The 24,554-nt window shown below is 41.8% G+C and overlaps 2 protein-coding genes across 29 annotated transcripts in view; one reads left to right on the top strand and one right to left on the bottom strand.

Annotated features, from left to right (window-relative positions):
* Positions 1-5,106, bottom strand: part of MAEA (macrophage erythroblast attacher, E3 ubiquitin ligase) — a 51,530-nt gene extending 46,424 nt beyond the window's left edge. Inside the window, exon 1 of one of the 8 annotated variants that reach the window (XM_065060328.1) lies at positions 4,964-5,106. In XM_065060328.1, coding sequence (XP_064916400.1) covers positions 4,964-5,008 — 45 coding nt within the window. In that variant the 5' untranslated portion in view covers positions 5,009-5,106. The other 7 variants (XM_065060330.1, XM_065060329.1, XM_065060331.1 and 4 more) reach the window with 7 other exon arrangements.
* The window catches only part of CTBP1 (C-terminal binding protein 1), a 257,486-nt gene continuing 236,330 nt past the window's right edge, over positions 3,399-24,554 (top strand). For 2 of the 21 annotated variants that reach the window (XM_065060296.1, XM_065060309.1), the window contains exons 1-2: positions 10,873-10,920; positions 17,124-17,243. The gene's annotated coding sequence lies outside the window, so the exon portion shown is untranslated. The other 19 variants (XM_065060295.1, XM_065060310.1, XM_065060297.1 and 16 more) reach the window with 18 other exon arrangements.

Below are 24,554 nucleotides of genomic sequence, written 5' to 3'. Positions count from 1 at the left end.
AGTCCCACAGCATCACATTTTTCTCAGAAGTCAGTGGCACGCAGAGCACAGTGCTGAACAGCAGCAGAAGAGATGCCACACTTGTTTGGTGACACACACATGTCAAAACAGGAAGCGCATTATTCAGCAACACACGAATGCGTGGTATGGACATTCAACACACAGTGAGTCACAGCACCCAGCTTGAAGATGGATCTGACGTAGGAGCTGTTCCTAATATCCATGTTTAGCTTCTACTTGAAAAGCACTTACAAATCAGGTAACAATCTAAAAGTACCAAACAGACATTTTTTTTTTGTACAGTGATATACTGACAGTCCATCAGATGTTACAAGTTCTGTTACTTCTGTCCTTCACAAGTTCTGCCCGAACCACTTGCACTGAACAACTTTTGCTGCTATATGTTCAAAGTTGTGACAAAAGTCCTCTGTGGCTCATAATTTAAAGTACAAAGCTACGTTCAAAACAAACAACTCATAATGAAGCTTATAATCAGGAGAAAAAAAAAACAACACAGTATAACCAACTATGCAATAAAAAATGAAACTTGCATCTTTTCTGCTTCAGTGGGAAAAGAAGTTGACCTGAAATGTTTGACATCTTCATCAGCAACCTAGATGATGGATCAGAGTGCATCTCCAAAGTCTGCAGATGATACAAAACTGGGAGGAGTTGTTAATATGCCAGATGGTTGCGTTGCCATTCACCAGGACCTCAATAGGCTGGAGAAATGGGCAAACAAGAAACTCATTAAATTCAAGGGGAAATGCCAAGTCCTACTCTTTGGAAGGAACAACCATATGCCCCAGTATAATGCTGGAGACCAACAGTGTGGAAAGCAGCTTCACAGAAGAGAACTTGGGGGTCCTGGTGGATGAGTTGCCCATGAGACAGCCATGTGCCCTTGCAGCAAAGGCCAACAGCACCAAAAACATTCCCAGCGGGTCAAGGAAGGTGGTGACCCTGCCCCTCTACTCAGTACGAGTTAGACTCATCCCAAGCGCTATACCTAGTTCTGGGTCTCCAGCACAAGAGACATGGACAGACTGGAGTGAGTGCAGCAAAAGGCCACAGAGATTACTAACAGATTGAAGCAGGTGATGAGACACTGGCCCAGATTGCCCAGAGATGCCCCATCCCTGGAGACATCCCAGGCCAGGCTGGACAGGGCTCTGAACAACCTAATCTGGTTGAAGATGTCCCTGCTCATGGCAGGGGCTGGACTAGATGACCTTTGAAGGTCCCTTCCAATTCAAACCAGTCTTTGATTCTATGAACTGACATATGAAGAGAGGCTGAGGGAGCTGGAAATGTCTCACCTTGAGAAAAAAGGCTTGGGGAAGGTCTTATCAATGGGTATAAATACCTGATGGGGAGAGTAAAGAACGTGGAGCCAGACTACTCTCAGAAGTGCCCAGTGAAGGGACAATAGGCAACGGGCACAAATTCAAATACAGAAAATTCCATGTAAACAAAAGATGGTTTTTTGATTTATACCATAACAGCGGCCAAACACTAGAACAGTTTTGCCTAGAAAGGCTGGAACCTCCATCTTGGGGATAATCATGAACAGCGTGGACATGGTCCTGAGCAACCTGCTCCAGCTGACCCTGCTCTGAGGGGACGCTGTTGGACTGGACTGTCTCCAGAGGTCCTCTCTGACCTCAGCTGGTCGCCGTTCCATGGACTCAGGACATATACTTCATAAAATCCTAGTCTCCTATCTATTCTGCTCTTTAACAACCACATAAACATGGTATTTCCATGAGAAATTAGTAACTTTCTACATCTGCTGCCAATATTTCTCCTGACACAGCTGCCAACAGAAGAAGCCAAACAGCAGCTCTGAGAAGGTGCTCAAGTATTCAGTGCTTCTACAGCTCTCCTTTTCAGCAGCTATTTTTTAAAGCAGTTGCAGCTCAGCTAACCCCAAACTGTTACCAATTAAGAGCCCAGATAAGAATATTTTTCACAAGTGACCACCTCTGCTTTTAGGTCTTCCATCTTCCAGTTTTAGGGTCTTAGTCCATATAGTTTCCTTGTTTAATTTAAAAATTATTCACACTTCCAAAGATACCAATAGATCATCTAGTTTCCTGTCATCAGTTGTTTATTAGCATTTCAGCAAAGAACTACGATAACAATGTTCGCATTCATCCATTTTTAAATTGCCAGCTTTCATGTAGCATGCTCTCAGATGAGACTAGCATAATTCTCTACCAGTAGGCTTAAAAGAAGAAAGAAATTCCACAGTACTTTAGAGGAAGAATAGCTGGCAACCTTCTTGTCCTTGACAAGGGAGAAGGGACTGGAGTGGGGGGGAATGTTCAAGTATTATTTTGTAGCTTCCCTAGATTCAGCTGGAGAAGTATATTTACTTCCCCTGAGCCAAGCTGTTGAAAAATGGCTGAAGCATTTCCAGTCCTGCAACCACAATTCAGCTATGGAAAAGGGATTTCCCTTTGCAGTTTAAGCACTCTTTCAGATCAAAAGCACTCTGTGGAACATACTGTAAATGCAGAGCTATTACACAACTGTTATCTAGTGATGTTGGCATGAGGAAACAGGAAGGATATAAACACGAATCTACAATCTTCTATATTTTACTCCCATCAGGGAAAATCACCAGTGTCCAGAGCTCTAAGACAAATATCTGAGCTACTGTGTTGGTGGACAAAATTAAAAAAGTAAAATTGATGTGCATTAACCTCACAGTGTTTGAATAAACTGGAAGTGAAAATTCACAGAGGATCAGTCCCACAGAAACTTTTAGGCTTCTGCCTCCTAATGAGCGAAATAGGATTTGGTATCAATTTACTTTGGTAGACTTGAGCTTAGTGTTCATTTCTCCCTGCTGCTTTTTCACTTCCACCACTAAAATGTTTTGATATATGACTCATAGTTAAGAACATTTAAGAGGATACATTCAAAAGATTTGAGAAGACACTGTTCTGGCAGGTTTTTTTAAACAATGAAAAACGCTATTAAAGATTACAGAAACAACCCAGAAGTTGAATGGGTGCTGGGATGAATCAATAAACATCACCTTTGCTAGGAAATTAAGAATTCCAGTGCAAGGATGTCTCACCCTCTTACTATTTAGCTTCCCAACTTTACAAACAACATTCCATTCTCTTATGTATATTTTTGTTGAGATTTTTCAGGGAAAAAAAGAATGCTTGTGGAAATAAAAACATTAGTCCAAAATATTATCTACCTTTTAAATGGTTGGCACTTTGACAATTAATCCTAAGTCATAAGCAGCAAAACAAAAACTCACTGATCCTCACTGCCAGTAATTTCTTCAGGAATGTAACAAGCAAAGCTGTGATAACAACTGGAATGCATCTAAAATGCAGTCTTAAAATGACCATCTTAAGTTTAAATGCCTTCACGTTGCTCTGGCTGTGGAAAGTGCTGGAGCACTCTTTACAGCTATTTTAAAATTTAAGCCTGATGCTGTCAGCTTTAAAGTACCTCAGGATGCAGGCTGGAGTACATAACCTTTGAAGGTCCTCTCCAACCCAAACTATTCCATGACAGAAATAAGACTTTATATGTAGCATGGGAATCAACACTTTGTCCTTCTGCTTCTTGGAACTAAGTAGAATGAAGCTAAGAGAGTGAGAAGGAGGACATGCACAAGAAGAACATGGCTAGAAAGCCTGCAAAACAAGCACTGAAAAGAGCACACATCACACAGTGTGTGAAAGTGCCACATAATCTCAGCACAAAGTTTACTTTGCATAAACACCTTCTATAGATGAAAAAAATGTTGATACGCTGACATGAGAGATGTTTAAATAAGCATTTTGCAATAGGGGTCCTTCTCCTAGCTCCTTCCCAGTCATTGCTGTTAATGTGGTAGACCTACTGTATATACAACACAAGACTTCAAACAAAGGTTTCCATTGATTCCTATGAGCATCATCCTTCCAGTTCAACAGTTCTCGGAGGCGATGACCTTACCGCTCAGTGCCGAGTCCTTCATTTGCTTTTCAATACCATAAGTCGAAGACCAGCCATGCTGTCTTGGGAAACTACCATCCTTCAGATGGACCCAGTACCTCAAGCAGCACTCCGTGCTCTTACCAAACCGTAAGTATCTCGCTTATTCACCTCTACGTGCCTCCAGCTTTTTCCAATATATTTGTCCTTTTTTTTTTTTTATACATATTTAAGCTCATCTCCATCTTCAGGGGACCAAGCAGCCAGGGAACCATATTCTGCTACCACCTCCACTCCCTCCCCTTTAACACGTCTCCTAACAACGCCACGTAGATCGAACTGATCATCTGGGACGAGCATTTCCAGCATCCCTGGGTGATCCCGAGCCCCCGTCCGTGCAGCCCAAACCCTCTCCCCGGCCTGACCCCGTCCAAGCCCTCTCCCCTCCTCACACTCCCCTCCGACGACAGCTTCCACTCGCCACAAGGACCCGGCTCCTCCCCTCCCGGCTCCTCCAGCTCTCAGCGACCCTTTTTTTGTGTGTCCCTGCCGCGGCCCACGGCGCCTCCCCCTTCACCTCAGGGCACGGGGAGAGCAGCCGATTCCAGGCACGTCCCTCGGGCTCCGCGGAGGGGGAGGGGAAGCGTCCACCAGCCGAGACGGCAAGCGGAGCAAAACGGGAACGGGCGGACAAGTGTGTGGTGGGGATCTCTCCCCTCCCCACCCCCGCCCCGCTACCCCCGGGGCTCCTGAGGCGGGGAGCGGGAAGGAAGGGGTCCCTCATCCTCCCGCTCAGCGCTGCTCCGGCGGGGACGACAGCGGCTTCAGCCCTCTCCTCCGTGCTGGGGGGGAGGAGGGGGAGGCTCGGCACCCACCTTGAGAGTGGGATACTCCTGCACCTTCAAAGTCATTGAGAGCTGAGCAGCTGATTCCTGCACCGCCATCTTGGATTGGGCACCAACCTCCTCCCTCCCCCGCCCGCCCTCCCTCACCCGGACCGGAGGGAGCTACCTACAGCGCGCGCGGCATGACGGGCAATAGGGCCCCTCCTCCGCCCCATCCCTCATGGAGACGGGACGAACCAACGCCGCTCGCTCCTACCCGCGGCCCGCCCCCCCCCTCCCCCGCCGCCGCCGCCGTGGTACACTCCACAGGACGGTGGTGGTGGCGGAAGAGCGACAGCGGGGTGAGAGGTGCCAGCCAATGGAGGCCTCCCTTTCGCACGCTCCGCTTGCTGCGCGTTGGCACCGCCTTAGAGCTTGAGGAGCCGCGTGTGATTGGGCAGCGGTTTGGAGATGGGCGGGGCCACCTGGGTGCGCGGACAAATCAAGCAGAATGACGGCTCGAGGTAGGCGGGATTTTTTTGGGGGGTGATGGACATCCAAGCCACCCAGTCACGATAGAGAGGGCTTTCCCCTTGCCCAGTCAGAATCTCCACTAGAGCTTAGTAGGTGGGCCCTAAAAGTAAATTTTGATGGTGACTTAAAACGGCCGTTTTAACACCCCCCGAGGTGTCCGGTAAGAGGGGGGCGGGACGAAGGGCGGAGCCCGGGGAAGGCAGTGCGGAGCGCTCTTTGATGGACAGGTTGTCCAGCCAGCGCTGTTGCGCCACTCTGCTGACGGGCAGACACTTGAGCGAATGGGTGTCGCGCCGGGAGAGGGCGGGCGGGGCAGCGGCGGCCGGCGGCCCGGCGTGTGGCTGTGTGTGTATTGGCCGGGGAGGGGAGGGGGCCGCCCATACTAAGTTCCGTGGGGAGGAGAGAGCGAGTGAGAGTCAGTGAGGCGGAGGCGGCGGGAAGAGGTTTAAATAGCGGAGACAGCGTGAGTCCCCTTCCCCTCAGCTTCCTCTCCCCGGCGCCGGGCCGCCCTCCTGCACTCCGCCGCTCTCCCTCAGCCGGGGCAGGCGGAGGTGCCCGGCGCGGTTTCCCTTCCCCAGCCCGCCGTGGAGCTGCCTACGCTCACCGCCCAGCCGGGGAGGGCAGGGGAGGCCGCGGCGGGGGCCCCGCTCCCGGGCGGGTCGGGCTGAATTTCCCCGGCAAGCCGAGGCGCGGGAGGGGAGCAGCTCCCTCAGCAGCCGGGCCGGTCTCGCCTTCCCCGCGGGGGAGTGGGGTGGGAAGGGGGGGTTGGCTCCCGTTCGCGATGGTGCCCGGCAGGGAGGGAGCTTCTCCCGCCGGCCCCGTGCCCTCTTCCCCGGGCCGCAGCTCCCGCCGGGCGGAGACATCGACCCCGGGAGCCCCGCCGGGCTGGGCAGCTGCGGCTGCTGCCCCGAGTGCCGGCGTGTGCAGTTCAGAGCAGCGGTTTTGCAACTTTTGGGGTTCTAATCTCTTCGCCGGTTGGGTTTGCGGGCTCCCGGCTGCGTCCAGAGGGAGCTGTGGGTCTCTGGCCGGTGTTAAAGTTGCGCTCAAACGTCTTGGGTTGTGCTGCTGGGCTCTCTTCAGTCCCTGAGAGCTGCTGGGCGATAAGGTGAAAAGCACTGGTTTAAATGAGCACTAATTCCTCTTCTGCGCATATGGGAATGTTTCCATCTACATATATATAGATATAAAGGGCCCTGATTCGGCGGACTGTCTCTGCTTGAGTGCCTGAGGGAATAAAAACCCTCCTGGAGTATTAATCCTCTGGCTATTGCTATAAAAGTCACTTTCTTGATCGTACGCAGAGGGCATTGTCTTGAGGGTCAACCATAACATGAAGCTTCTCGCTGTGATTTGAGCACCATAGTGAGACAGAAGACACTTTGTCAGACCTCGAAGCCATTGGGTCTGCAGCATAACACTGAGTGGAAACAACACTGATGAGGAGCTGAATTTGGTGGCAAAAGTTCTGTTTCTTGATGCAGGTGCTTGCCATTGGGAGCAGATGTGTTTCAGATAGAGTGCTGTTGTGGTTTGAGGTTTTAAGGAGACCCCAAAACCTGTATCCGTTAATAATTGTGGTGGGTTTTGCCGTCTTTCCAAAACTTTGTGTCTATATTGTTTCTGGTCCGCAGAAGACTGTAGAAAAATAAACACAAATATTTCCAGGAAAATAAAACATGTTTAGTTTTTGTGACTTGAAAGAACAAGTCCTATTTAACAGGTGTGTTTCTTAGACTTTGGTAATGTTATTTATTTCCAATATGCATAGGCCCTGTTGCGCTGAGACCATCTTCTATGTGCCACAATGGGCTGGTGGTAAATAAAAGGTGTGAAGTAATGTAGTTGGGTGTTAGACTCTCTTCAGCTTTGTACTGCAAACTATTTACTTGTGTTTGCCCTCAGCTGCCCCAGCATTCAGTCTGGTACTGACCATAATGAGTAAATGGATGCCTACACATAATTTGCCAAGCCCATGCCAGGTGCAAAGCCTTTGTTTAAAAAGTATATTAGAAAAAAGAAAACCCAACCATTTGTGTTAGTTACACCTGGGATTAACATTCATGTCTAGACATGATCTTGGGGCTGGATTCTGCAAGAGCATTTGTGTCAGGAGGATTTTGACTCCATTAAGGCAGAGAATGGTTCACCTGAGCTTGTCAAGTAGAGGACTGAAAACTTAGCTCAGTTGTTGCTGTATTTACAAATGTAGTTATGTGACATTGTGATTTCTTCCTCTTGTTTCTGTTGGTTGTAAGTATTCTGTAAGCTAATATTTAGAAGGAAATTTGCTGTTCGGTATTCCATATCATTGATGTTACTGAGCAGCTTGGACTTGGCATATTTAACTCTTTAGCCCTGTGACGCTTATAGAGACTAAAGTGTGACTTTCCATGTAATTTACCAAGTCATGTCTGTATTTGTCCAAAACATTTATTTACAATAGGTGTTTTATACATAATCTTTTAATGGTCCTTTCTGATAATACTAATATAATGTAACACAAGTATTCTACGGGTACAGGTTATGTGCTCAGACTCTGTCTTTAAACTGGAGAATTATCAGTTTGTCAGACATTAGTAGCCAAAGTTAAAGGGTTTGCTTAATGGAACAGATGGCCAAGCAACCAACATGTCAGAGAAAACAGCATGTATTCTGTGTATTTGTAGTTTAACACAAGAGGGAGCATGTCTAATCTTTAACCTTTAAATATTGCAACTTCAGAGAGGGAAGCTTTAAGTATTGAGTGTCAACTAATTTATGTTCTAGACTCCCTGTGCAAATATTGATACAACTTATGCATATTTCTGGCATGTTTTCAACTCTAGGTTGCAGCTGTTGTTTTATAGTGTAAACGTTGTGATAAATGTGGAGGTAAAAACTGAGCTAATGATCTTTTGGACTTGTTAAAATCTGTAGTTTCCTGCTGAATTCAACAGAATATATATGGTTATTGTTATTCCTGGGTATGGTTATTCATATACAGAGGTTGTACTTTGTTCTTTAATATTAGGTTAATAAATGTCTTCTGCTTAGTCTACCATACCAAGTTATAAAGCCAAGGCTTAATTTAATTAAATTTTGTTTAATTACCAGTGCTACTTTGCTTTTACAGTTCTTATAAATACTACAGCTTTGTTCTTAAATAGAAAATACAAATTTGGAACTACTAAGAAGGTTTGTGTACTGAATCTTGTTTATTTTTCCTTGTCCCCTAGTGGTGTCAAAGGAAGAATAAAATTCAGCTTCCATTTTGTATTTCTTGTCATTGTCCAGTTGAATAATAATCTATTAATGTTTGTCCTCATTTAATATCTTAGTGTGATTTAGCAATTAGTTAAAATTAAGCAGCGCTTACAGAATACTCCAGACTTTTAAGAGAGCCTTACACATTTGATGCTGTCTTAAAAGTATTTCCAATAGTCTTCTGCTTAGCTCCAAATTAATTATTAGAGAAAATAGGTCTGTCTACCTTTAAGCATTGAATGTGAGTTATGTATATTTCATAAACACAAATACTCTGGACGTTATTTGGTGGAGTAAAGCAGAAACCTGAGTAAAGGCAACTGCTCTGGACCTTTTACTACACTTGCTTCTCCTTCCTCTTTGTGGACATGGTAATCTGTGCCAGGGCGACAGAAGTGAACATGTGTCACCATCACTTCTCGTTTTAGTCGATAAGACACAAAGTCCCAGGTTCGATTAACTGGGAGCACAGGTTGCCCCACTGTCCAGAAGGGCTCTTCAGCAAGCAGATGGGTGGTGGTTGTACTGTCCAGCTTATAATGGAGAAGTAGAAGCCTTCACTATGTTCTTCCAGTGAATTATGATGTTTATGAAGTATTTAGACCTTACTTCTAATCTGTTATTTTTTTTCTTCTGAATAATGGGAGAAATTTTGGTATTTTTTAACAACTCCGGTGCACAGCATTGACAGAATAAGGTGTTAATATCAAAGCAGCTTGTCTTCAAAAATACGGTAGGCAGCTGTGTTTGTAAGACAGAAACATGAGATGACCGGCACTAATATCAGATACCTTGAGATAGATACTCAGTAAGTGTTCTGACTTTTAGAAGATATTGAGGATGAGACAGTTCCTGCTGGAGAAATTGTTGCTTTACTGAGTTACTCACAGCAACTGAGCATTTTTAGTGCATTCCTCCATTTTAATGGATTATGCTTGATTTTATATGATATGTACGCAACAGTGCTGTGGGGTCAGACATTCCTAGAGAGCAGGGGAAGACCTTTGGATGGACAAGTGTTGATACACTGAGTTTTATAAGGATCAAACGAGCTGCTTGTCATCTCGGCTATTCCATGTCAGTCAAAAGGGGCAAAACTTACGCTTTGTTTTTTTGCCCAACAGACATAGGCTTTTGCACATTTTTTACATGAAGCGCACATTTTTACTTTAAAATAAAGTAATAATGTGACTCGATAGTTCTTTTTTAGTATTGTAACTTTAAGCTTATAGCTGAAAAGTGTTTTAGTGTATCTGCCTAATGTAAACAGGCTGGAGAAGTTGGTGTTTTTATTTCTGTATCTGAAATTACTGAGAGTGTAAAAACACAACAAACAGGAAAAAAACAAAAAACCCCACAAAAACACAACCTCCACCAAATCCCAGCGATTAACAACAGCAGGAGAGATAGCCCTGATGTGTCACAGTTTAGAGCAATCGTTTTAAAGCAGTAATTGCAGATCAAACGCTTTGTTTCCTTGTTCAAGCACGATTATAAGGACACTTCCCTTATCAGGGGAAAATGCAGATGCACTCAGCAATTGAGGTTACAAAGTTGCCATCATGGATTAGAGTTGAGACCTCAGCAGAGGCCATTGTCTGGGCTGGATCAGCTCTGCCAGCCGAGAATTTAATATCTCGGTTCCTAATCTGGTGCCTTTCAGGCAATGCATGTGTGTAAATGTTATTTAGAAATCACGCCATGCTTATGCAAACTGTTTTTCAGGTGTTAAAGTGTTTATTAATTTTTATAAAAACAAACAGGAGGGGGGTGAAATTCACTATGTAGAACAAAATCTTGTGAAATCTCATTTAACAGAGAAGAGTCGTATTTGCTTAAAAAAATGGCATGTGGCATGACTGAATTGATGAAGTGCCCAGACTCCTCTAACTTTCTCAATGGTCGAGCTGGAAGTTTGAAAATGCAAAGGGGAGGGGCTTTACCTGGGAGTAATTGTTTAGCCATCACCATTTTTTTTTTTTGTAATTATTATTCTGAGTTGCAGCCCCCCGAAAAATGGGGGGGTTTAGGCAGAAAGTGCTGACACAGCCTGAACTCCCGAGCAGTGCCCTGCGTGCTGCTGCAATAATTGCCCAGGCGGTGTTTTCTCCTTTCCTGCCATTGTGCTTTCTTTCTTTTTTCCTTTTTCTTTTCTTTTTTTTTTTTTTTTTTAAACACATTCCTTTAATTCATTCCATTTTTAACTTTCGGAAAGTTTTGCCCATGATTTCAAACCCCCGGGGGTGTGTGTGTGCCCGAGCCGGAGGAGTTAGGCTGTCAGAGGAGCCCGGACTTGTTAATCTCAGCCTGATCTTGTCAGTAACAGCAGAAGCAGAGGGAGAGGAACTCCGGCTGGGGCAGCGCTCCAAAGGTTTGTCTGTTATTTTTATCCCTAAATTACGTCTCGGTAGCGAAGTATTCGGCATGTCGGGGATCTGGAGGTGCCGTAGTTGCGGATCTGGTGCGTTTGGCCGCGGGGGGTGTTTGCAGGAGGGAGATTTTGCCTCTGTCTGTGCCGGAGAGAGCGAGTGTGTGTGTGTGTGTGTGTGTTACGATCGGGGAACCGCTGAAGAAGAAGAAACCCTGTTGGTTCTCCATGCAAATGACCGCTTTGGTTGTAACAAAAGCCTTGATGTTGGGCTTGGAAAAATGATCTGACAGTGTAACAACCCCAGGCCACTTTCGCCATGTTTTTGTTTATTCATGTTTCATTCCGTTTTCCGTCGCTATCTCGCAGATGTTCCCAATTTCACTGTTGTGGTGGGGTTTTTTCTTTTTTTTTTTTCCACACCGTGAGCCTTTTTGGAGTTAGCAAGAAAATGTGTGAAAGAATGTTAACAAAACAGAGAGGTGTTGCAGATGTTTATACTTTAGTTCTTGCGCCTGACGATACTGGCAAAGGGATCGAGCGCAGATGAAGGAACGTAAGAAGCATCTGTTATAACTACCCAGCTTGTAATTTCAAAATGTGCCCATTGTAACTTGAATATTAACATAAACAGATGAAGTGAGCACGTTCCCGGTGCAATGTGGCTGGTCGAGATCTCATTTGTTTGCTGCTGGTTTCGGAGGAAGGCAAAAAAAGAAGAAAAAACCCAGACGAATAAGAGCAAGGAAAGGAATATCTGTGACACAACATGTATGCTCCTAGATAAACTCCTGCCATCTCGGAGTGCCTTTAAATATTTGAACAGCTTCTGTTAAGTCAAATAAAATTGGTTACCATGAGAAACAAAAAAAGTCTAATGGAATAGTTGAGCACACACCAATGAAAATCTGAATGTAAAATTGTTTCAGAATCATTCGAAGAATTGAATTAGACTGAAAATCTTTTTCATAGCAAGCATAGTAACGTGTTTAAACATTTTAGCTTCTGAGATCCTGGAAAACAACACACACAGGACAGAAATAGCAGAGGTGGAGGGGATGTTATCTTACACTCGCATAAATTGGAACGTAATTGTCTACTAATGATATTAAAATCAGCCTGTTTTTAGGATTTTTGTGCTTGTTGAATGCATTGAGGCATACACAAATAAAATGTGAGATCTTAAAGGACAATGATTCAATGTCCGGAGCCAGTGGTTAAATCAGATGTGGTAACTATGGTGAGAGGTAAAGTTACTTAGCTCCTCACAGACCATGCATATGTGGGTTTCTTTTTGTATAATGGAGATTAAGGAGAAAAGGATTAGAAAATCTAAAGAGAAATTTTGAGCATGAGACCTGTAGCCTTGCTCTGGGAATTAACACTGGGGAGGCTTTTAGAACAGAGGCAGAATGGAAGTAAACACTCTCTTGTAATATATATTGATGATAATTCTAGAAAGGAATCTTTCTGGTTGGGGATATCAACAGCAGCTCACGCACACAGGAATGAAATCAGTCCTCTCCATATTAAAATAATCCACCTGCTCCAACGAAACAAAACCAGAACCCAGCATAGATTTTTACATTGCCAAGTGACAGCTTAAAATCAGGTAAACTCAGATATTGTGAATTACGTTCTTGCGGTATTAAGCAATGTTGATTTATTTGGATTGCATAGCATTCCTATTTTTAAGCATGCATGTGATATGTGTTTAGGATTTATTTTTTTAAAACTTCAAAAATGGTGGTCATATGAAGTGGAAAATAAAATGAGAGCTTGGTGTTTTCACTGGTAAATATTGGGGGAGTTTGAACTGCAGCCAGAGAGACTTTGACCCTGTTTCCGATTTTCTCTGCGTTGGGAGGGTTCAGTGTTACCCTGAGCTTTTCAGGGAAGAACTTCAGGTGATGCTCAGCGCACAGAGTTATGGAAAGGATTGTCCTGCTTGCACCTGGAAATCTTATGTACTGAGAAAACCAACAGAGATACTAATTAGTGATTAGCTATTTGGCATGCTTAGGAAGCAAAAAGGGGAGAGGTCAGGTTTGATTTCCAGTATAGAGCGACCGTTCCCCTATAATAGTGAAAAGTACATTCACTGTGACAGTGCAGAGACGTACTGGGGATATGAGGTGTGTTCAGCTTTCTAGTTCTAGAAGATAAAGTGCACTGGGGTTTTGACAATATATTAGAAACATCTTCAGTAAAATACTTCTAAGTTCTGAGTTTCCCCTCCTCCCTGTTCCTCTGCCCAACATAAGGGTTGAAAACACTTGTCTTATGACAAGTCCACAGGGGAGCAACCCATAGTCCAGCATAGTCGGGACACTTGGTGTTAAAAGTTTTAAGGTGTTTATGGATTTGCTGGGAAACACTTTTAGCTTCTTGTGGGTCATAATCCCACACTCGCCTTTCTCAAGTGTTTCAAGTGCATGATCAGATACCTGTTTAGAGACGGCGTTGACTCTGCGGTGCAATGGTGTGGGATAAAGCTGTGGATGGAACGGGGTCTTTTGGACTTAAGGCAAAATGGTAAATAATAGATCCAACAGCAACGTAATTGACATTTGTTACAAATTCTTCTCACAATAGAAATGATCAACTCAGATTTCATTGGTCATTGTTTTTAAATTGCCATTTCTTGCGAAGCTGTAAAAACCTCACTAATTGTATTCTGCCCTAATAGGGAGGAAGACAAGGAAAATTAATTCCTTTGCTGCTGTCAGTGGACAATATTTTGCCTTTTTTCCTGTTGCTAGAGTTGACTTTTGAATGGAATGGTATATTGTTATTGCATTAATAATGGATTATTATTTCAGGTGAAATTTTTTGTTTATATAAAGATTGCTATTTTAGATTGAAGCAGAAAGCTTCCATAAACTAGAGCAAAATTCAGATATAGCTGGTGATGCGTGACGATTCATTTTGTTGTTCAGTGTATTTTGAAATTGTTTCATCATCCTCCTTTATTAGGATGTACTATGTTTAAAAGCGTTATACTTGATATTTCAGGCACAGGACACTGTACAACCTAATGGATGGGACAGTGGAATCAGAGCAAATAGTGTTTTCCTCGCCTTGCTGTTGGATTAGGGCAAATCAATTCACCTTCCTCTGTCTGTTTTCCATCTATGGAAGGGGTATAATGGTAATTCCTTTTTAAAGTATCTCAATGCCTACTGATGAAATTTTGAGACAAGCACAATTTGTCTTACAGCAGCAGACATGACCAATGGATGGTGGATACTCACGTAATATTTGCATCAGAAGTCATTAAGCATTAAGAAAACTTAAATCACTGGCCATTTGATAACAAAGTGTTTCCAGAAAAAAAAAAGCTGAGGAATATCACTGACGAGGTATTTCCAGAGTGTTGCTAACATAGAACTTTTTGAGGTAGCTGAATATCAACTGGCTTCTTAGTACCTTGATGTTGAGTATTGATAGATTATCAATCCCTGTTGTAAAGTTTTGAACAAAAGATGGACCTTGATTGACTTCTCCAACTGTTCTGTTGAGACTCAGCCAGACGTGTGATTTTAGCAGCACCTTAGGATGTTGGGGGAAAAAACAAGATCTCTCCATTTCCCCAGTGAAACTATTTACAGTAGTATTGGAGAACCTCTGGCCTTCTCGATTCTATTTGTAGATTGCAAAACCAAGAAATTCAAGACTGAGAATTCCAGCGCAAACAACTCTGTTTGTGCTCCATCTCAAACAGCTGAGTAGTTTCACTGAAGTCACTGGGTCTACCAGCTGGATTCAAGTTTACAGTATTTATTTTGGGCTTCTTTTGAGTGTGGTCATGGCAATTCTCTAATGCAATGTGCATGTCATATGAAGCTGTGTAAATTGGTTTCAGGTACAATAGCTTCATGCTGAAAAACTGTGAAACTAAGTTTAGAAAGAATTAGAGCGAACTGTCAGCCTGTACAAGTTATTCATCACAGTTCACAATAACACTTATTTGTGACTTGCCAAGGACTGATCAGTTTAATCAGTTGCCAGAGAGGAACACTTAAATATTACATTTGTTGGTAAAATTTAAGAAATCATAATTTGAAGTACAAGTTGCATCTTAAATGTCTACAGTTTCCTTCATGTGTTACTCTGCTTCAATTATCTACTGGTACCTATATCTTTGTAGATAGAAGAGTATTTTCTTACTGAAAATAGCCATTTGATGTTTTCTGTTCTGGGATATAGCCGAAACAGCCCCAAACACTTTTAAAAATATACTTTGTTGTTCAAAGATTTGATTAGAAGAAGAACTTTAGAATCTTAAAAACAAATTTCTCCTGCAGTTTTCCATTTGACAGGAATATTTTTCTTCATCTGGAGTACAAGCCAATATGGCTTAGTTTGTAAAATTTGTTTATACAGTGGTATTTTCTGTCTACACAGTGCCTGGAATGTGTCTTAGCACATAAATAATAGGATAAATAAAAGTTTTTGTATCCAAACAGCTTCTGTTTATGTTTCTCAGTAAGAAGTGTGTGTGTGTGTGAATTCTTTTAACTATGAGAAACTGAGTGTGTGATTTATCTAGTAAATTATGTCATCTGTTAGCTTGGTAAATCTTAGAGCATCAGCTGCATGACAGTTTTGCTTTAGAACAGGAAAGATGAGGTGGATTTCTGTGGTAATCATTATAACTTATGCTACTTGCTAATGTATTTCTCTATCGTTCTCAAATAACTGTGCTTGGGCTTTGTAGAGGAAAGTTAACCCGTGAGACTGGTGTGAACTGCTAATGCCTGTGCAAATGGGAATATCTTCCCTGCCTTTTGCAAGGAAATAATGATGGTTTGGAAGCTTTTCATGCCTTCTTTTTGTAGATCCTTCATCATTTCCCTGCTCCGGTTCTTGATGTGCCTCCAGAAAGAGTTTGGCATGGCGTTGTCTCATATCTCCTCTTAAACTGTCAAATGTATGTGTGTGCCCTCTTCTTTTTTGGTACTTTATGCTGCACCATGATAGACAAATAGAGATAGAACTTGGTATTTAAATAATATATTTTGCAAAGTACTTTAAAGCATAGTATCTTTTTGTGAACATCCACTCTTTCATCCTCCATTTCTGCAAGGAGGGAGTGAAATCAGTGTCATAGTAATTCTGCTTTGCCATGTAAATGATGTGGATTTAGTCTAATGCAGTTAGTGTATCATTCCTCAGGCTGGCTGGTAGAAATAAATATCAAGAACAAAGTCCATAAGATCCTTCAATGTGAGCGGAAAGAGAAGGTGACCAGTGGTGTTCAGGCTGTGGGACACGGTCGATGTGTTTTCCCTTAATGCTGGCACAGAAATTAAAGATCCTGTTTACTTTTTAGGGTCAAAGTCTCTGGGAAAGATTCTCTGGAGAAAAAACTGCCATTTCCCATTCTACTCAATAACTGTGGGACAGGAAATTAGTTTTGCACATTTTTACCTCCTGGGAAGTCAGATTGAAGAAAGTAAAGATTGTGGTAGAGTCATTGCACCATAAAAGCTAAGCAGATAAAGTCCTTTATTTAAGATATACTGTATTCCTTTCAGCCTCACATTGTTATACTGGTGAAGATGTCAAAAACAAGGTGATGTATTGGTCTCTGTGGGATCAATTACACATTTAACTTTTCTTATCCTGACATGACTATATCAAAATAAACACACTTGCATCCTGATCATATATCAAGGTTTCTGGACCTTATCGATACTTATTTGGAATAAGACTTAATTAAATCTGTGTCACATTGCTAAAAACTTGTATGGAGAAGATTACCTGTTCCTGCTGTGACTGGGGAAGCGGTAGAAACCTGGAGAGGACAAGAAGCTACCAGCAGAGTGCACAAGTTGTAACAACAGTTTCAAGTTTGTAATTAGCATTGAACAACAAAATTAGTAGATACATAGGTAAATATGGCAGGTATTTTAAGAACTCTTCAATGTCATTCTAAGTTTTGGATTCTTGCATTTGATTTTCAGCTATTTTATTCTGTATTTGACTCTTCCTTTTCCTCTATTCCTCATTATTTTTTTCAGTGTTTATGGTTGTTCGATAGTGGTTTGCCCTGCAGTAGTATATTCTAAATGTTTATATATACATATATATATATGTGTTTTGTTTTGTTCTGATTTAGAGCCCATTGGTGATACCTTTGCCTACTAGTCACGAGCTTCCCAGAAATGCCAATAAGATTTTCTGTTCCTTTGTGTTTATAGACGGAGCAATGTCTGAATTAGGTGAGAAAAGGCACAACAGTCTGGTCTTGAGTTGATTGATGGGTTGTCATTGTCCAGATCCATCCTGGGAGAAATAACTCCGTTAGCAAGCCTGGAGATGTAAGTGGGTGTTTTCTGATTATTGGGCTATAGAGGATAAAGTGCTGAACTGAGCCTTCTCCTGGCATAGGGGCAGCATGTTTTAATGAGAATTATGAGTACAGTCTTGAAAGTTCCTCAGTGTGTTTATGTTCACTTCAGTCTCAAGAAACAACTTTTTGTCAGCTGTTTTCTATCCCTAAGCTTTGATTTTGTAGACATTTTTCCATCATAATAATAATAATCAGAGTATTTTCAGCTGGAGATCCTCAAATTATATTGATGGAGGTAGAGTCCAAAATCCTTTCCAGTGCTTGGAGAAGATGCAGTGACCTGTTCTGACCATTGAAAGCCAAGGCTGAAGTGTACAGAGCACCATGCTGGGGATTTTTTCCGTATGTTTTAGAGCAGCGTGAACAGTTGGACTGGTGTCATTTTTAGAAGCCACTTGTATGAGTGACAGCTATTTCCATAATGCGGTTTACTGTGAATTCTGACAATGTCACAGTTAGAAATTAATATTTGAGAAGAAATAGTCTAGATGTGGAACAGCAATTTGTTTAATACCAAGTGTCTATTCTTCAACTTTTCTTTAGAGTACCTGACCTTCATGATACGTTTAGTAGCATTGTGTTATAAAAAGTGAAGGATTTAGTGCAGACTCTTAGCTGGAGTGTTCAGACTGGGATAACTTTGTATCCTGAAAGGTCCTAATTTCATCATTTGTCTTTAACCTTTAATTACTAAAACAGGTTACCATTTACCATCTTTGTAAATCGATTCACAAGGGGCTTTTTTAGAGATATAAGCCTTAATTTCTAAGAGTATGCCCACTGCTTTCTTTCCGAAATTTGTAATTGGTGTAAAATTGGTCTTAGTTGTCTCTAATCAAGCTTGTGTAGTTCTGGAAGAAGTAATTGTGTTTATGTGTTGAAGTCAATGAAGCCAACGTGTACCTGAAGTTGCTTTTTTTGAGCCAATGGTTATTTATTGTAAGTATAGAAAGTATAGAAAGCCTTTTATGTTAGTAGGCTGTTACCCAATGCTAATTTAAATGACAATCACTATTGTTGCAAGCAGTAACCATTGAATATGCAATAAAAACATCCAGACCAGACTATTAACTGCGAAGTGGCTAAAAATATGCAGTGCAGATATTAATTTGTCCTATCAACTTGAGAAGTCGGTCCTACAGTATGGAACCTATCTAGTGGTGTGGTGTTGTTTTGGGGTTTTTTTTGCTATTAGCACTCTTTATGCTTTAGAGCCTTGAAATGAAAGGCGTGATGTAAACAATAAGTATTATAAAGATCAGGTAATTTTAATATGATTTTTTTAAGAGGGATTTGTAGAATTCTGGCTTAGACTTGGTGCACTGTGATAGCAAAAAACTATATGTATTTCATAAGCTTGGGATTGCTGTAAAATTTTAATTTAGGAAGTGTTATGCCCACCTACTTGCCAAGATAATTGATTTCTCTTTATACAAATAGCCACATTATTTAGTTTCACCACTGTGAAAGTTTTACACAATTTGCGGTCTGATTCAGTATTTCTTAGAGTTGGTGTTCACATGGGTGTCAAGACTGACAGTAAAAATAGGACTTATAAAAAGACTAGGATAAGACATTAGATTATAATTCAACATTCCATTTTTGTTAGTTGTTCAACATCTGGATACGTACCTCTGGGTAGGATAGTTAACTTGAGATTAAATGAAGACTACATTCAGTTTAAATTTTAAATGGAATAAAATATTGGCACATTAACAATTACTATACAGTAATTACTATACAGTAATATTGGCACATTAACAATTACTATACAGAAACTCTTTTATCATGTGTATGCTAGTTCTCTAAGGAAGACTATAGTTCTTTCATAAAAACTTTATGAGTAATGAAACTAGTATATGTAGAAAATGAGTAATATATGGGGTTCTAACAAATAAATGATGGATCAAAGAAGGTGATTTCCAGCAGTATTTTTTTGTCAAATGCCCATGTGTCTATTAAACTTTATGGGTGCAGCTTCTCGGCAGAATAAGCAAACACCCTGTCCCTCTTTAGTCTTGCTACCAAAATATATAACATTGCATTCAACGAAAAATATTTTACATTGTTGAAAGCAAACATGCCACAGCAATGGGCAGTCGCGTGTCCCAGAGCAGACTTTGTGATGAAGGTTTCCATCTTCAGCATTGGCTCTTGAGTAATTAGGAACGTTATGCTAAATAAGCATTGAGGGAATTTCTACTACAGTTCTTGTGTGGGAAAAGAATTTGTCCTGTTGCCAATTGCGAAACTCAGATCTAACAAGAATCTGGAATTTGAATTGACAGGCCAAAAGCTTCCATTGTTTGAGTTTTCACAGAACCTGGTACAACCTGAAAAGGGACTTCAGAGTTTTATGTTTACACAAGTGTGTGCTAAATCCTGTGTGAGATTAACCTATCTGGAATATATATTTAACCTCGTTATAATGCCTTATTACAGAATCCGAGACTGGTTGGGGTTGAAGGGACCTCTGGAGATCATCCAGTCCAACCCACCTGCTAAAGCAGGTTCACCAGAGCAGATCACACAGGAAGGTGTCCAGGCGGGTTTGAATGTCTGCAGAGAAGGAGACTCCACAACCTCTCTGGGCAGCCTGGTCCAGAGCTCTGGCACCTCACAGGAAAGAAGTTTCTCCTCATATTCCGATGGAACCTCCTGTGCTTCAGTCTGTGCCCATTGCCCCCTATGCTATCATTGGGCACCACTGAAAGGAGTCTGGTCCATCCTCTTGACACCCACCCTGGAGATATTTATAAACATTGATGAGATCCCCTCTCAGCTTCTCTTCTCCATGCTGAACATACCCAGCTCTCTCAGTCTCTCCTCATAAGAAAGATGCTCCAGACAACTATTAAACCTAGTTATAAACCTAGTTTTCTGTTCTATTGGACACTGAAAAAAAGTGTATCCCTGAAGAGTCTGTCAGAGTATGAAACACAAAACAGCAGATGGATTCACACAAGCAGCAGTTAAGTAACTGTGGCAATTACCAGAAAGTTCTCCGCAAGCCTGATGTGTGGTGCAGATGAACTGTAGTGACACTTGGAAGTACAGCCAGTGTGCCATGGATGTGCTGGGCTGACTGGCAGGGAGAGGGTGTCTTCCATGGGCCCTGGGGGCTGAAAGAGAGTGCAGGTAAGATGATGATAGGCTGGAGTCTCCAAAACATCTGCCTTTATTTTTGTCATACTGGTAAGAAAGAAGATTCAGCCTTGTCGATGTCTGTGTAGCCCGAGAGGCTTAGGGAGGAATGTTTCAATGGATCTTTCTGCTTTTTCAGAGCAAAAGGTGCCCTATAGCAAGTTGTATAGTCAGGTGATGGTCTACAGGACCCTTCCTCTTCTCCAGAGAAAACATCTGGCATCTCTTCAACTGCTTTTAGTGCTGGAGCTCTAAACTTTCCAGTCTTTGTCTTTTCCCTTCCATGTGGTGTGTGGATGGATAGCTTGCTGAGACCTAATACCTATTCAAGGAGAGCAGAAAATTCACTGAGCCTGGAATTACAATTATGCATTGAAACAGTGAGAGTTGGTGCATCGTGTCCTCCCCAGTGAGAAGTCTTCTCCATTCATTCTTTGCATGACTTTTCTCTAGTTAGTGATGGTTCTTTGATTTTTTGGAAGCCCCTTATCTGGGGGGGATATGGGAGAGTGTTTTATTTTGCAGGACAAGAGGCAGCCTGGGAGTGCCACCCTATTTTTGTGGCTGCTGTTTATCGAACTAGGTATGATTCCCTTTTACAGCTCTTTTTGACTGAGGATTTACTATTGCAAAAAGATTTGAAATACATTACTGATCATTTGTATTTTCCTATTTTTGCTTTCTAAACACATGCCTATAAAGACAGACTTCATTATGTACATTTTTTGGAGATGTATAAGATCAATAATGTATAATAATAAAGCATTTTGGACACAGTTGTGCTTGATATGAGGTGTTGTGACAGGTGTCTCACAATTTAGTGTTAAAGAAATATCTGGTGTTGACCCAAAAAACATTTAAAAAACAATTTCTGAATTTAGCAGAGAGGGGTCAGAGAGGAAAGGGAATAGAAAGAAGGCTGAACTTAGTCAGCCTTGTTAAACCCTATAATATACTTCATGTGTAAAAGCAAAATAACCAAAAGAGGGATGCTGTCGGTTTTCAGTTCTCTGGGTTTCTAATGTAGACCATCTTCATTATGGGGCACTGTGTCCATGGACATTGTGTTAAGAATTATGCTATGATATTCAAATTATTAAGCAACATAACTTTTTGCTTTGAGTGTTTGAATGAGCTCTGGAACAGGAGAAAGGGAGTTTGTTCCCTCTCCCATCTGGTTTTGGAGGATGAGGTTCGCATTTGATTTTATAACATTGAAACAACCATTACATTTAGTTCTAATTCTAGATCAAATTTAGGAAGATGGTTGATTGTGGGCATGCTCTTTAGACAGATATACGCTTCTGCAGGAAGAAGTGTTTTTATGGTGCGAAATTGATGCTGAAGGTACTTACGTTCTTCTTTGGTCACTGAAAAAAAAAAAATAAAATTCCGATGAACTCTCAGATGGTCATCCTGCTGCTGGACAGCAGGGTGACCATGACCAGCACTGGGCCCTTGTGGCCAGGAAGGCCAATGGTACCTGGGGTGGATTAGAATGTCAGTAGGTCAGAGAGGTTCTCCTGCCCCTCTACTCTGCCCTGGTGAGACCACACCTGGAATATTGTGTCCAGTTGTGGCCCCTCAGTTCCAGCAGGACAGGGAACTGCTGGAGAGAGTCCAGCGCAGGGCAACAAAGATGCTGAAGGGAGTGGAGCATCTCCTGTGTGAGGAAAGGCTGAGGGAGCTGGGGCTCTGGAGCTGGAGAAGAGGAGACTGAGGGGTGACCTCATTAATGTTTACAAATACATATAGGGTGAGTGTCAGGAGGATGGAGCCAGGCTCTTCTCGGTGACAACCAATGGTAGGACAAGGGGTAATGGGTACAAACTGGAACACAAAAGGTTCCACTTAAATTTGAGAAGAAACTTCTTCTCAGTGAGGGTGACAGAGCCTGGACCAGGCTGCCCAGGGAAGCTGTGGAGTCTCCTACTCTGGAGGCATTCAAGACCTGCCTGGACACCTTCCTGTGTAACCTCATCTGGGTGTTCCTGCTCCAGCAGGGGGATTGGACTGGATGAGCTTTTGAGGTCCCTTCCAATCCCTGACATTCTGGGATTCTGTGTGTGTGATGTTCCAGAAGTTTGTGTTAAAACAAGACTCTGATATCCCAGAAAGGGCTTGTAGCTCTGGGCTGAAGTGATTGCTGCTTTTGTGCGATATAAATCTCAGTACGTTGAGAGCAGTAAGAAAATGTATGATTTAAAGATGACATCCAAGTTTTTTCTTCTGGATTCAATTTGTTATATAAAACTATTGTCATATCTGATGCTGATCAAGTCATAGGTTAAGGTGATGGTCACATTTGTAGGGGGTGTCTTGCATTCTGTGTAGCTTTCTGTGGCTTTAATGGATTTGGATTATAGTCGATGAACTCCAAAGATGACGTAGACCTGAAAGGTAAAGCAGTAACTGCCACCTCTGTCTTACATCTTAGGCAGCTTTACAACACAGTAAAACACTGCCAGGCATTATAAAACATTGTTAACATCTGCCCGGTATTAAAACATATCACTGGTACTGTGATGGCTCATTCCTGTTAAAGCTGCACGTCCTTGCATTGCAATGTGTGGGGGATCATATCAGTGATCTGGAAACGTGGTGTTGTGAGTCACAGTATGGCCAAGTGATCACTGGGACAAAATTGACATAACTCATTTAGGATTCCTTTATATTCCTTCTCAGTTTAATTTTACAAGATTTTTTTTGTTTTTTTTTTTTTTTTTTTTTTTAACAACTAGAAATAAATTGTGCACTTTGCCTTCTGATGTGTCTTCTGGTATTGCCTGTTAGTGTCCAAAAATACAGGGCTGAATACTGGTGAGAAAACAACTGAGGTGTTGAGGCAAGTTGTTTTTAATGTCTGGCTGACATAAAGTACTTTTCTCAGCTAGAACAGACAATAATTAGACCTGTTATTTACAGACCAGATTTTCAGTTTTGCCAGCTTAAGATATGGAAATAATCTACCAAAAAAGCTTTCATTTTTACTTTAAGGAAACTTTTTTAAGGTAGCTTTTTCTATCACTGTATGATGGATTACTTGAAGAATTATCTTAAAAAATCACACCTGCTTTCTGTTTTTATTTGGGTCAGATGTTTTTCTAATACAGCATGTTTGATGTTGAGATAAAATTAAGGAAATTAATCCGTACTTGAAAAAATGTCTTTCTGTGAAGTGACATCAAGTAATACGGCATCAGTACAAGTACTTTATGGTAAGGGAAGGTGAACAATGAGAGTAAGAGGGTGCTTGCCAGTGTGAAACTTATATGAGAAAAAGCATCTGGCTTGTCACTTTGCTCATGATTTTATCAGTGAAAGTTACTGATAAGATTGTGACAAATTATTTCACCTGTGACGTTGTTGAGGTTGGCTAAAATATTGAGAGCAAGAGGCTCTTTAATCTCTTGTGTTCGCCTTTATAAAATGTTTGGTTGGCTTGGGCTTGTTCTAGGATTCTTTCAATATTTTATTTTTTGTTTCATGGTACTCCATTTTACTCTGCATTTCATTGCAAGTAGCAAGATATTAAATTGTATTCAACTTTAAAGTGTATTATATTGCCACACAGATCCAAGTCTTGGAAAACCTGACTTGGAAGGGGGAATAGAAGGACTAATGAGAGTTCAATCTGAAGAGAAGGTTGCTAAGGATGGACATAACTTTCAGGTGTGCAAGAGGTTTTTGTACAGTCATGGTGGAGAGTACAAGAAATAATGAACTTAGATCACAGCAAGAGAGAGTCAGGTTGAACTTAATTAAAATGAAACCACCAGGTTAGGGTTTTTTTTTTTAAGCATATTGATACAGAAACTCTGGGATCAGCTGCCTGGAAATCCTGCACAGTCTGTGTTATCTGAGACCTTAAGCTCCAGTTAAGACAACATTTGTCAGGAATGAGACAAGTGTAGATGGTCCGGGCTTGGGAAAGGAGCTTTCAGAGACCTTTGGAGCTCTCCCTTCCACTTCTTTTTCTATGAACTCAAGTATAAAATAGAGCAACCGTGAAAAGTTTCAGTACCTCTCACTGTTTGTTTTTTCAGATTGTGTTTTTTAATGGAAGCGATGTAACTTCAAGTCACATTTTTGTTTGTTTTTCACAGATATTCTTGGGCAGTTTGCTGTCAGCAAT

Source organism: Columba livia, chromosome 4 (genome assembly GCF_036013475.1).
Source record: "Columba livia isolate bColLiv1 breed racing homer chromosome 4, bColLiv1.pat.W.v2, whole genome shotgun sequence".
Classification (NCBI taxonomy): Eukaryota; Metazoa; Chordata; class Aves; order Columbiformes; family Columbidae; genus Columba; species Columba livia.
This window is presented reverse-complemented; position numbering and strand designations above follow the sequence as displayed.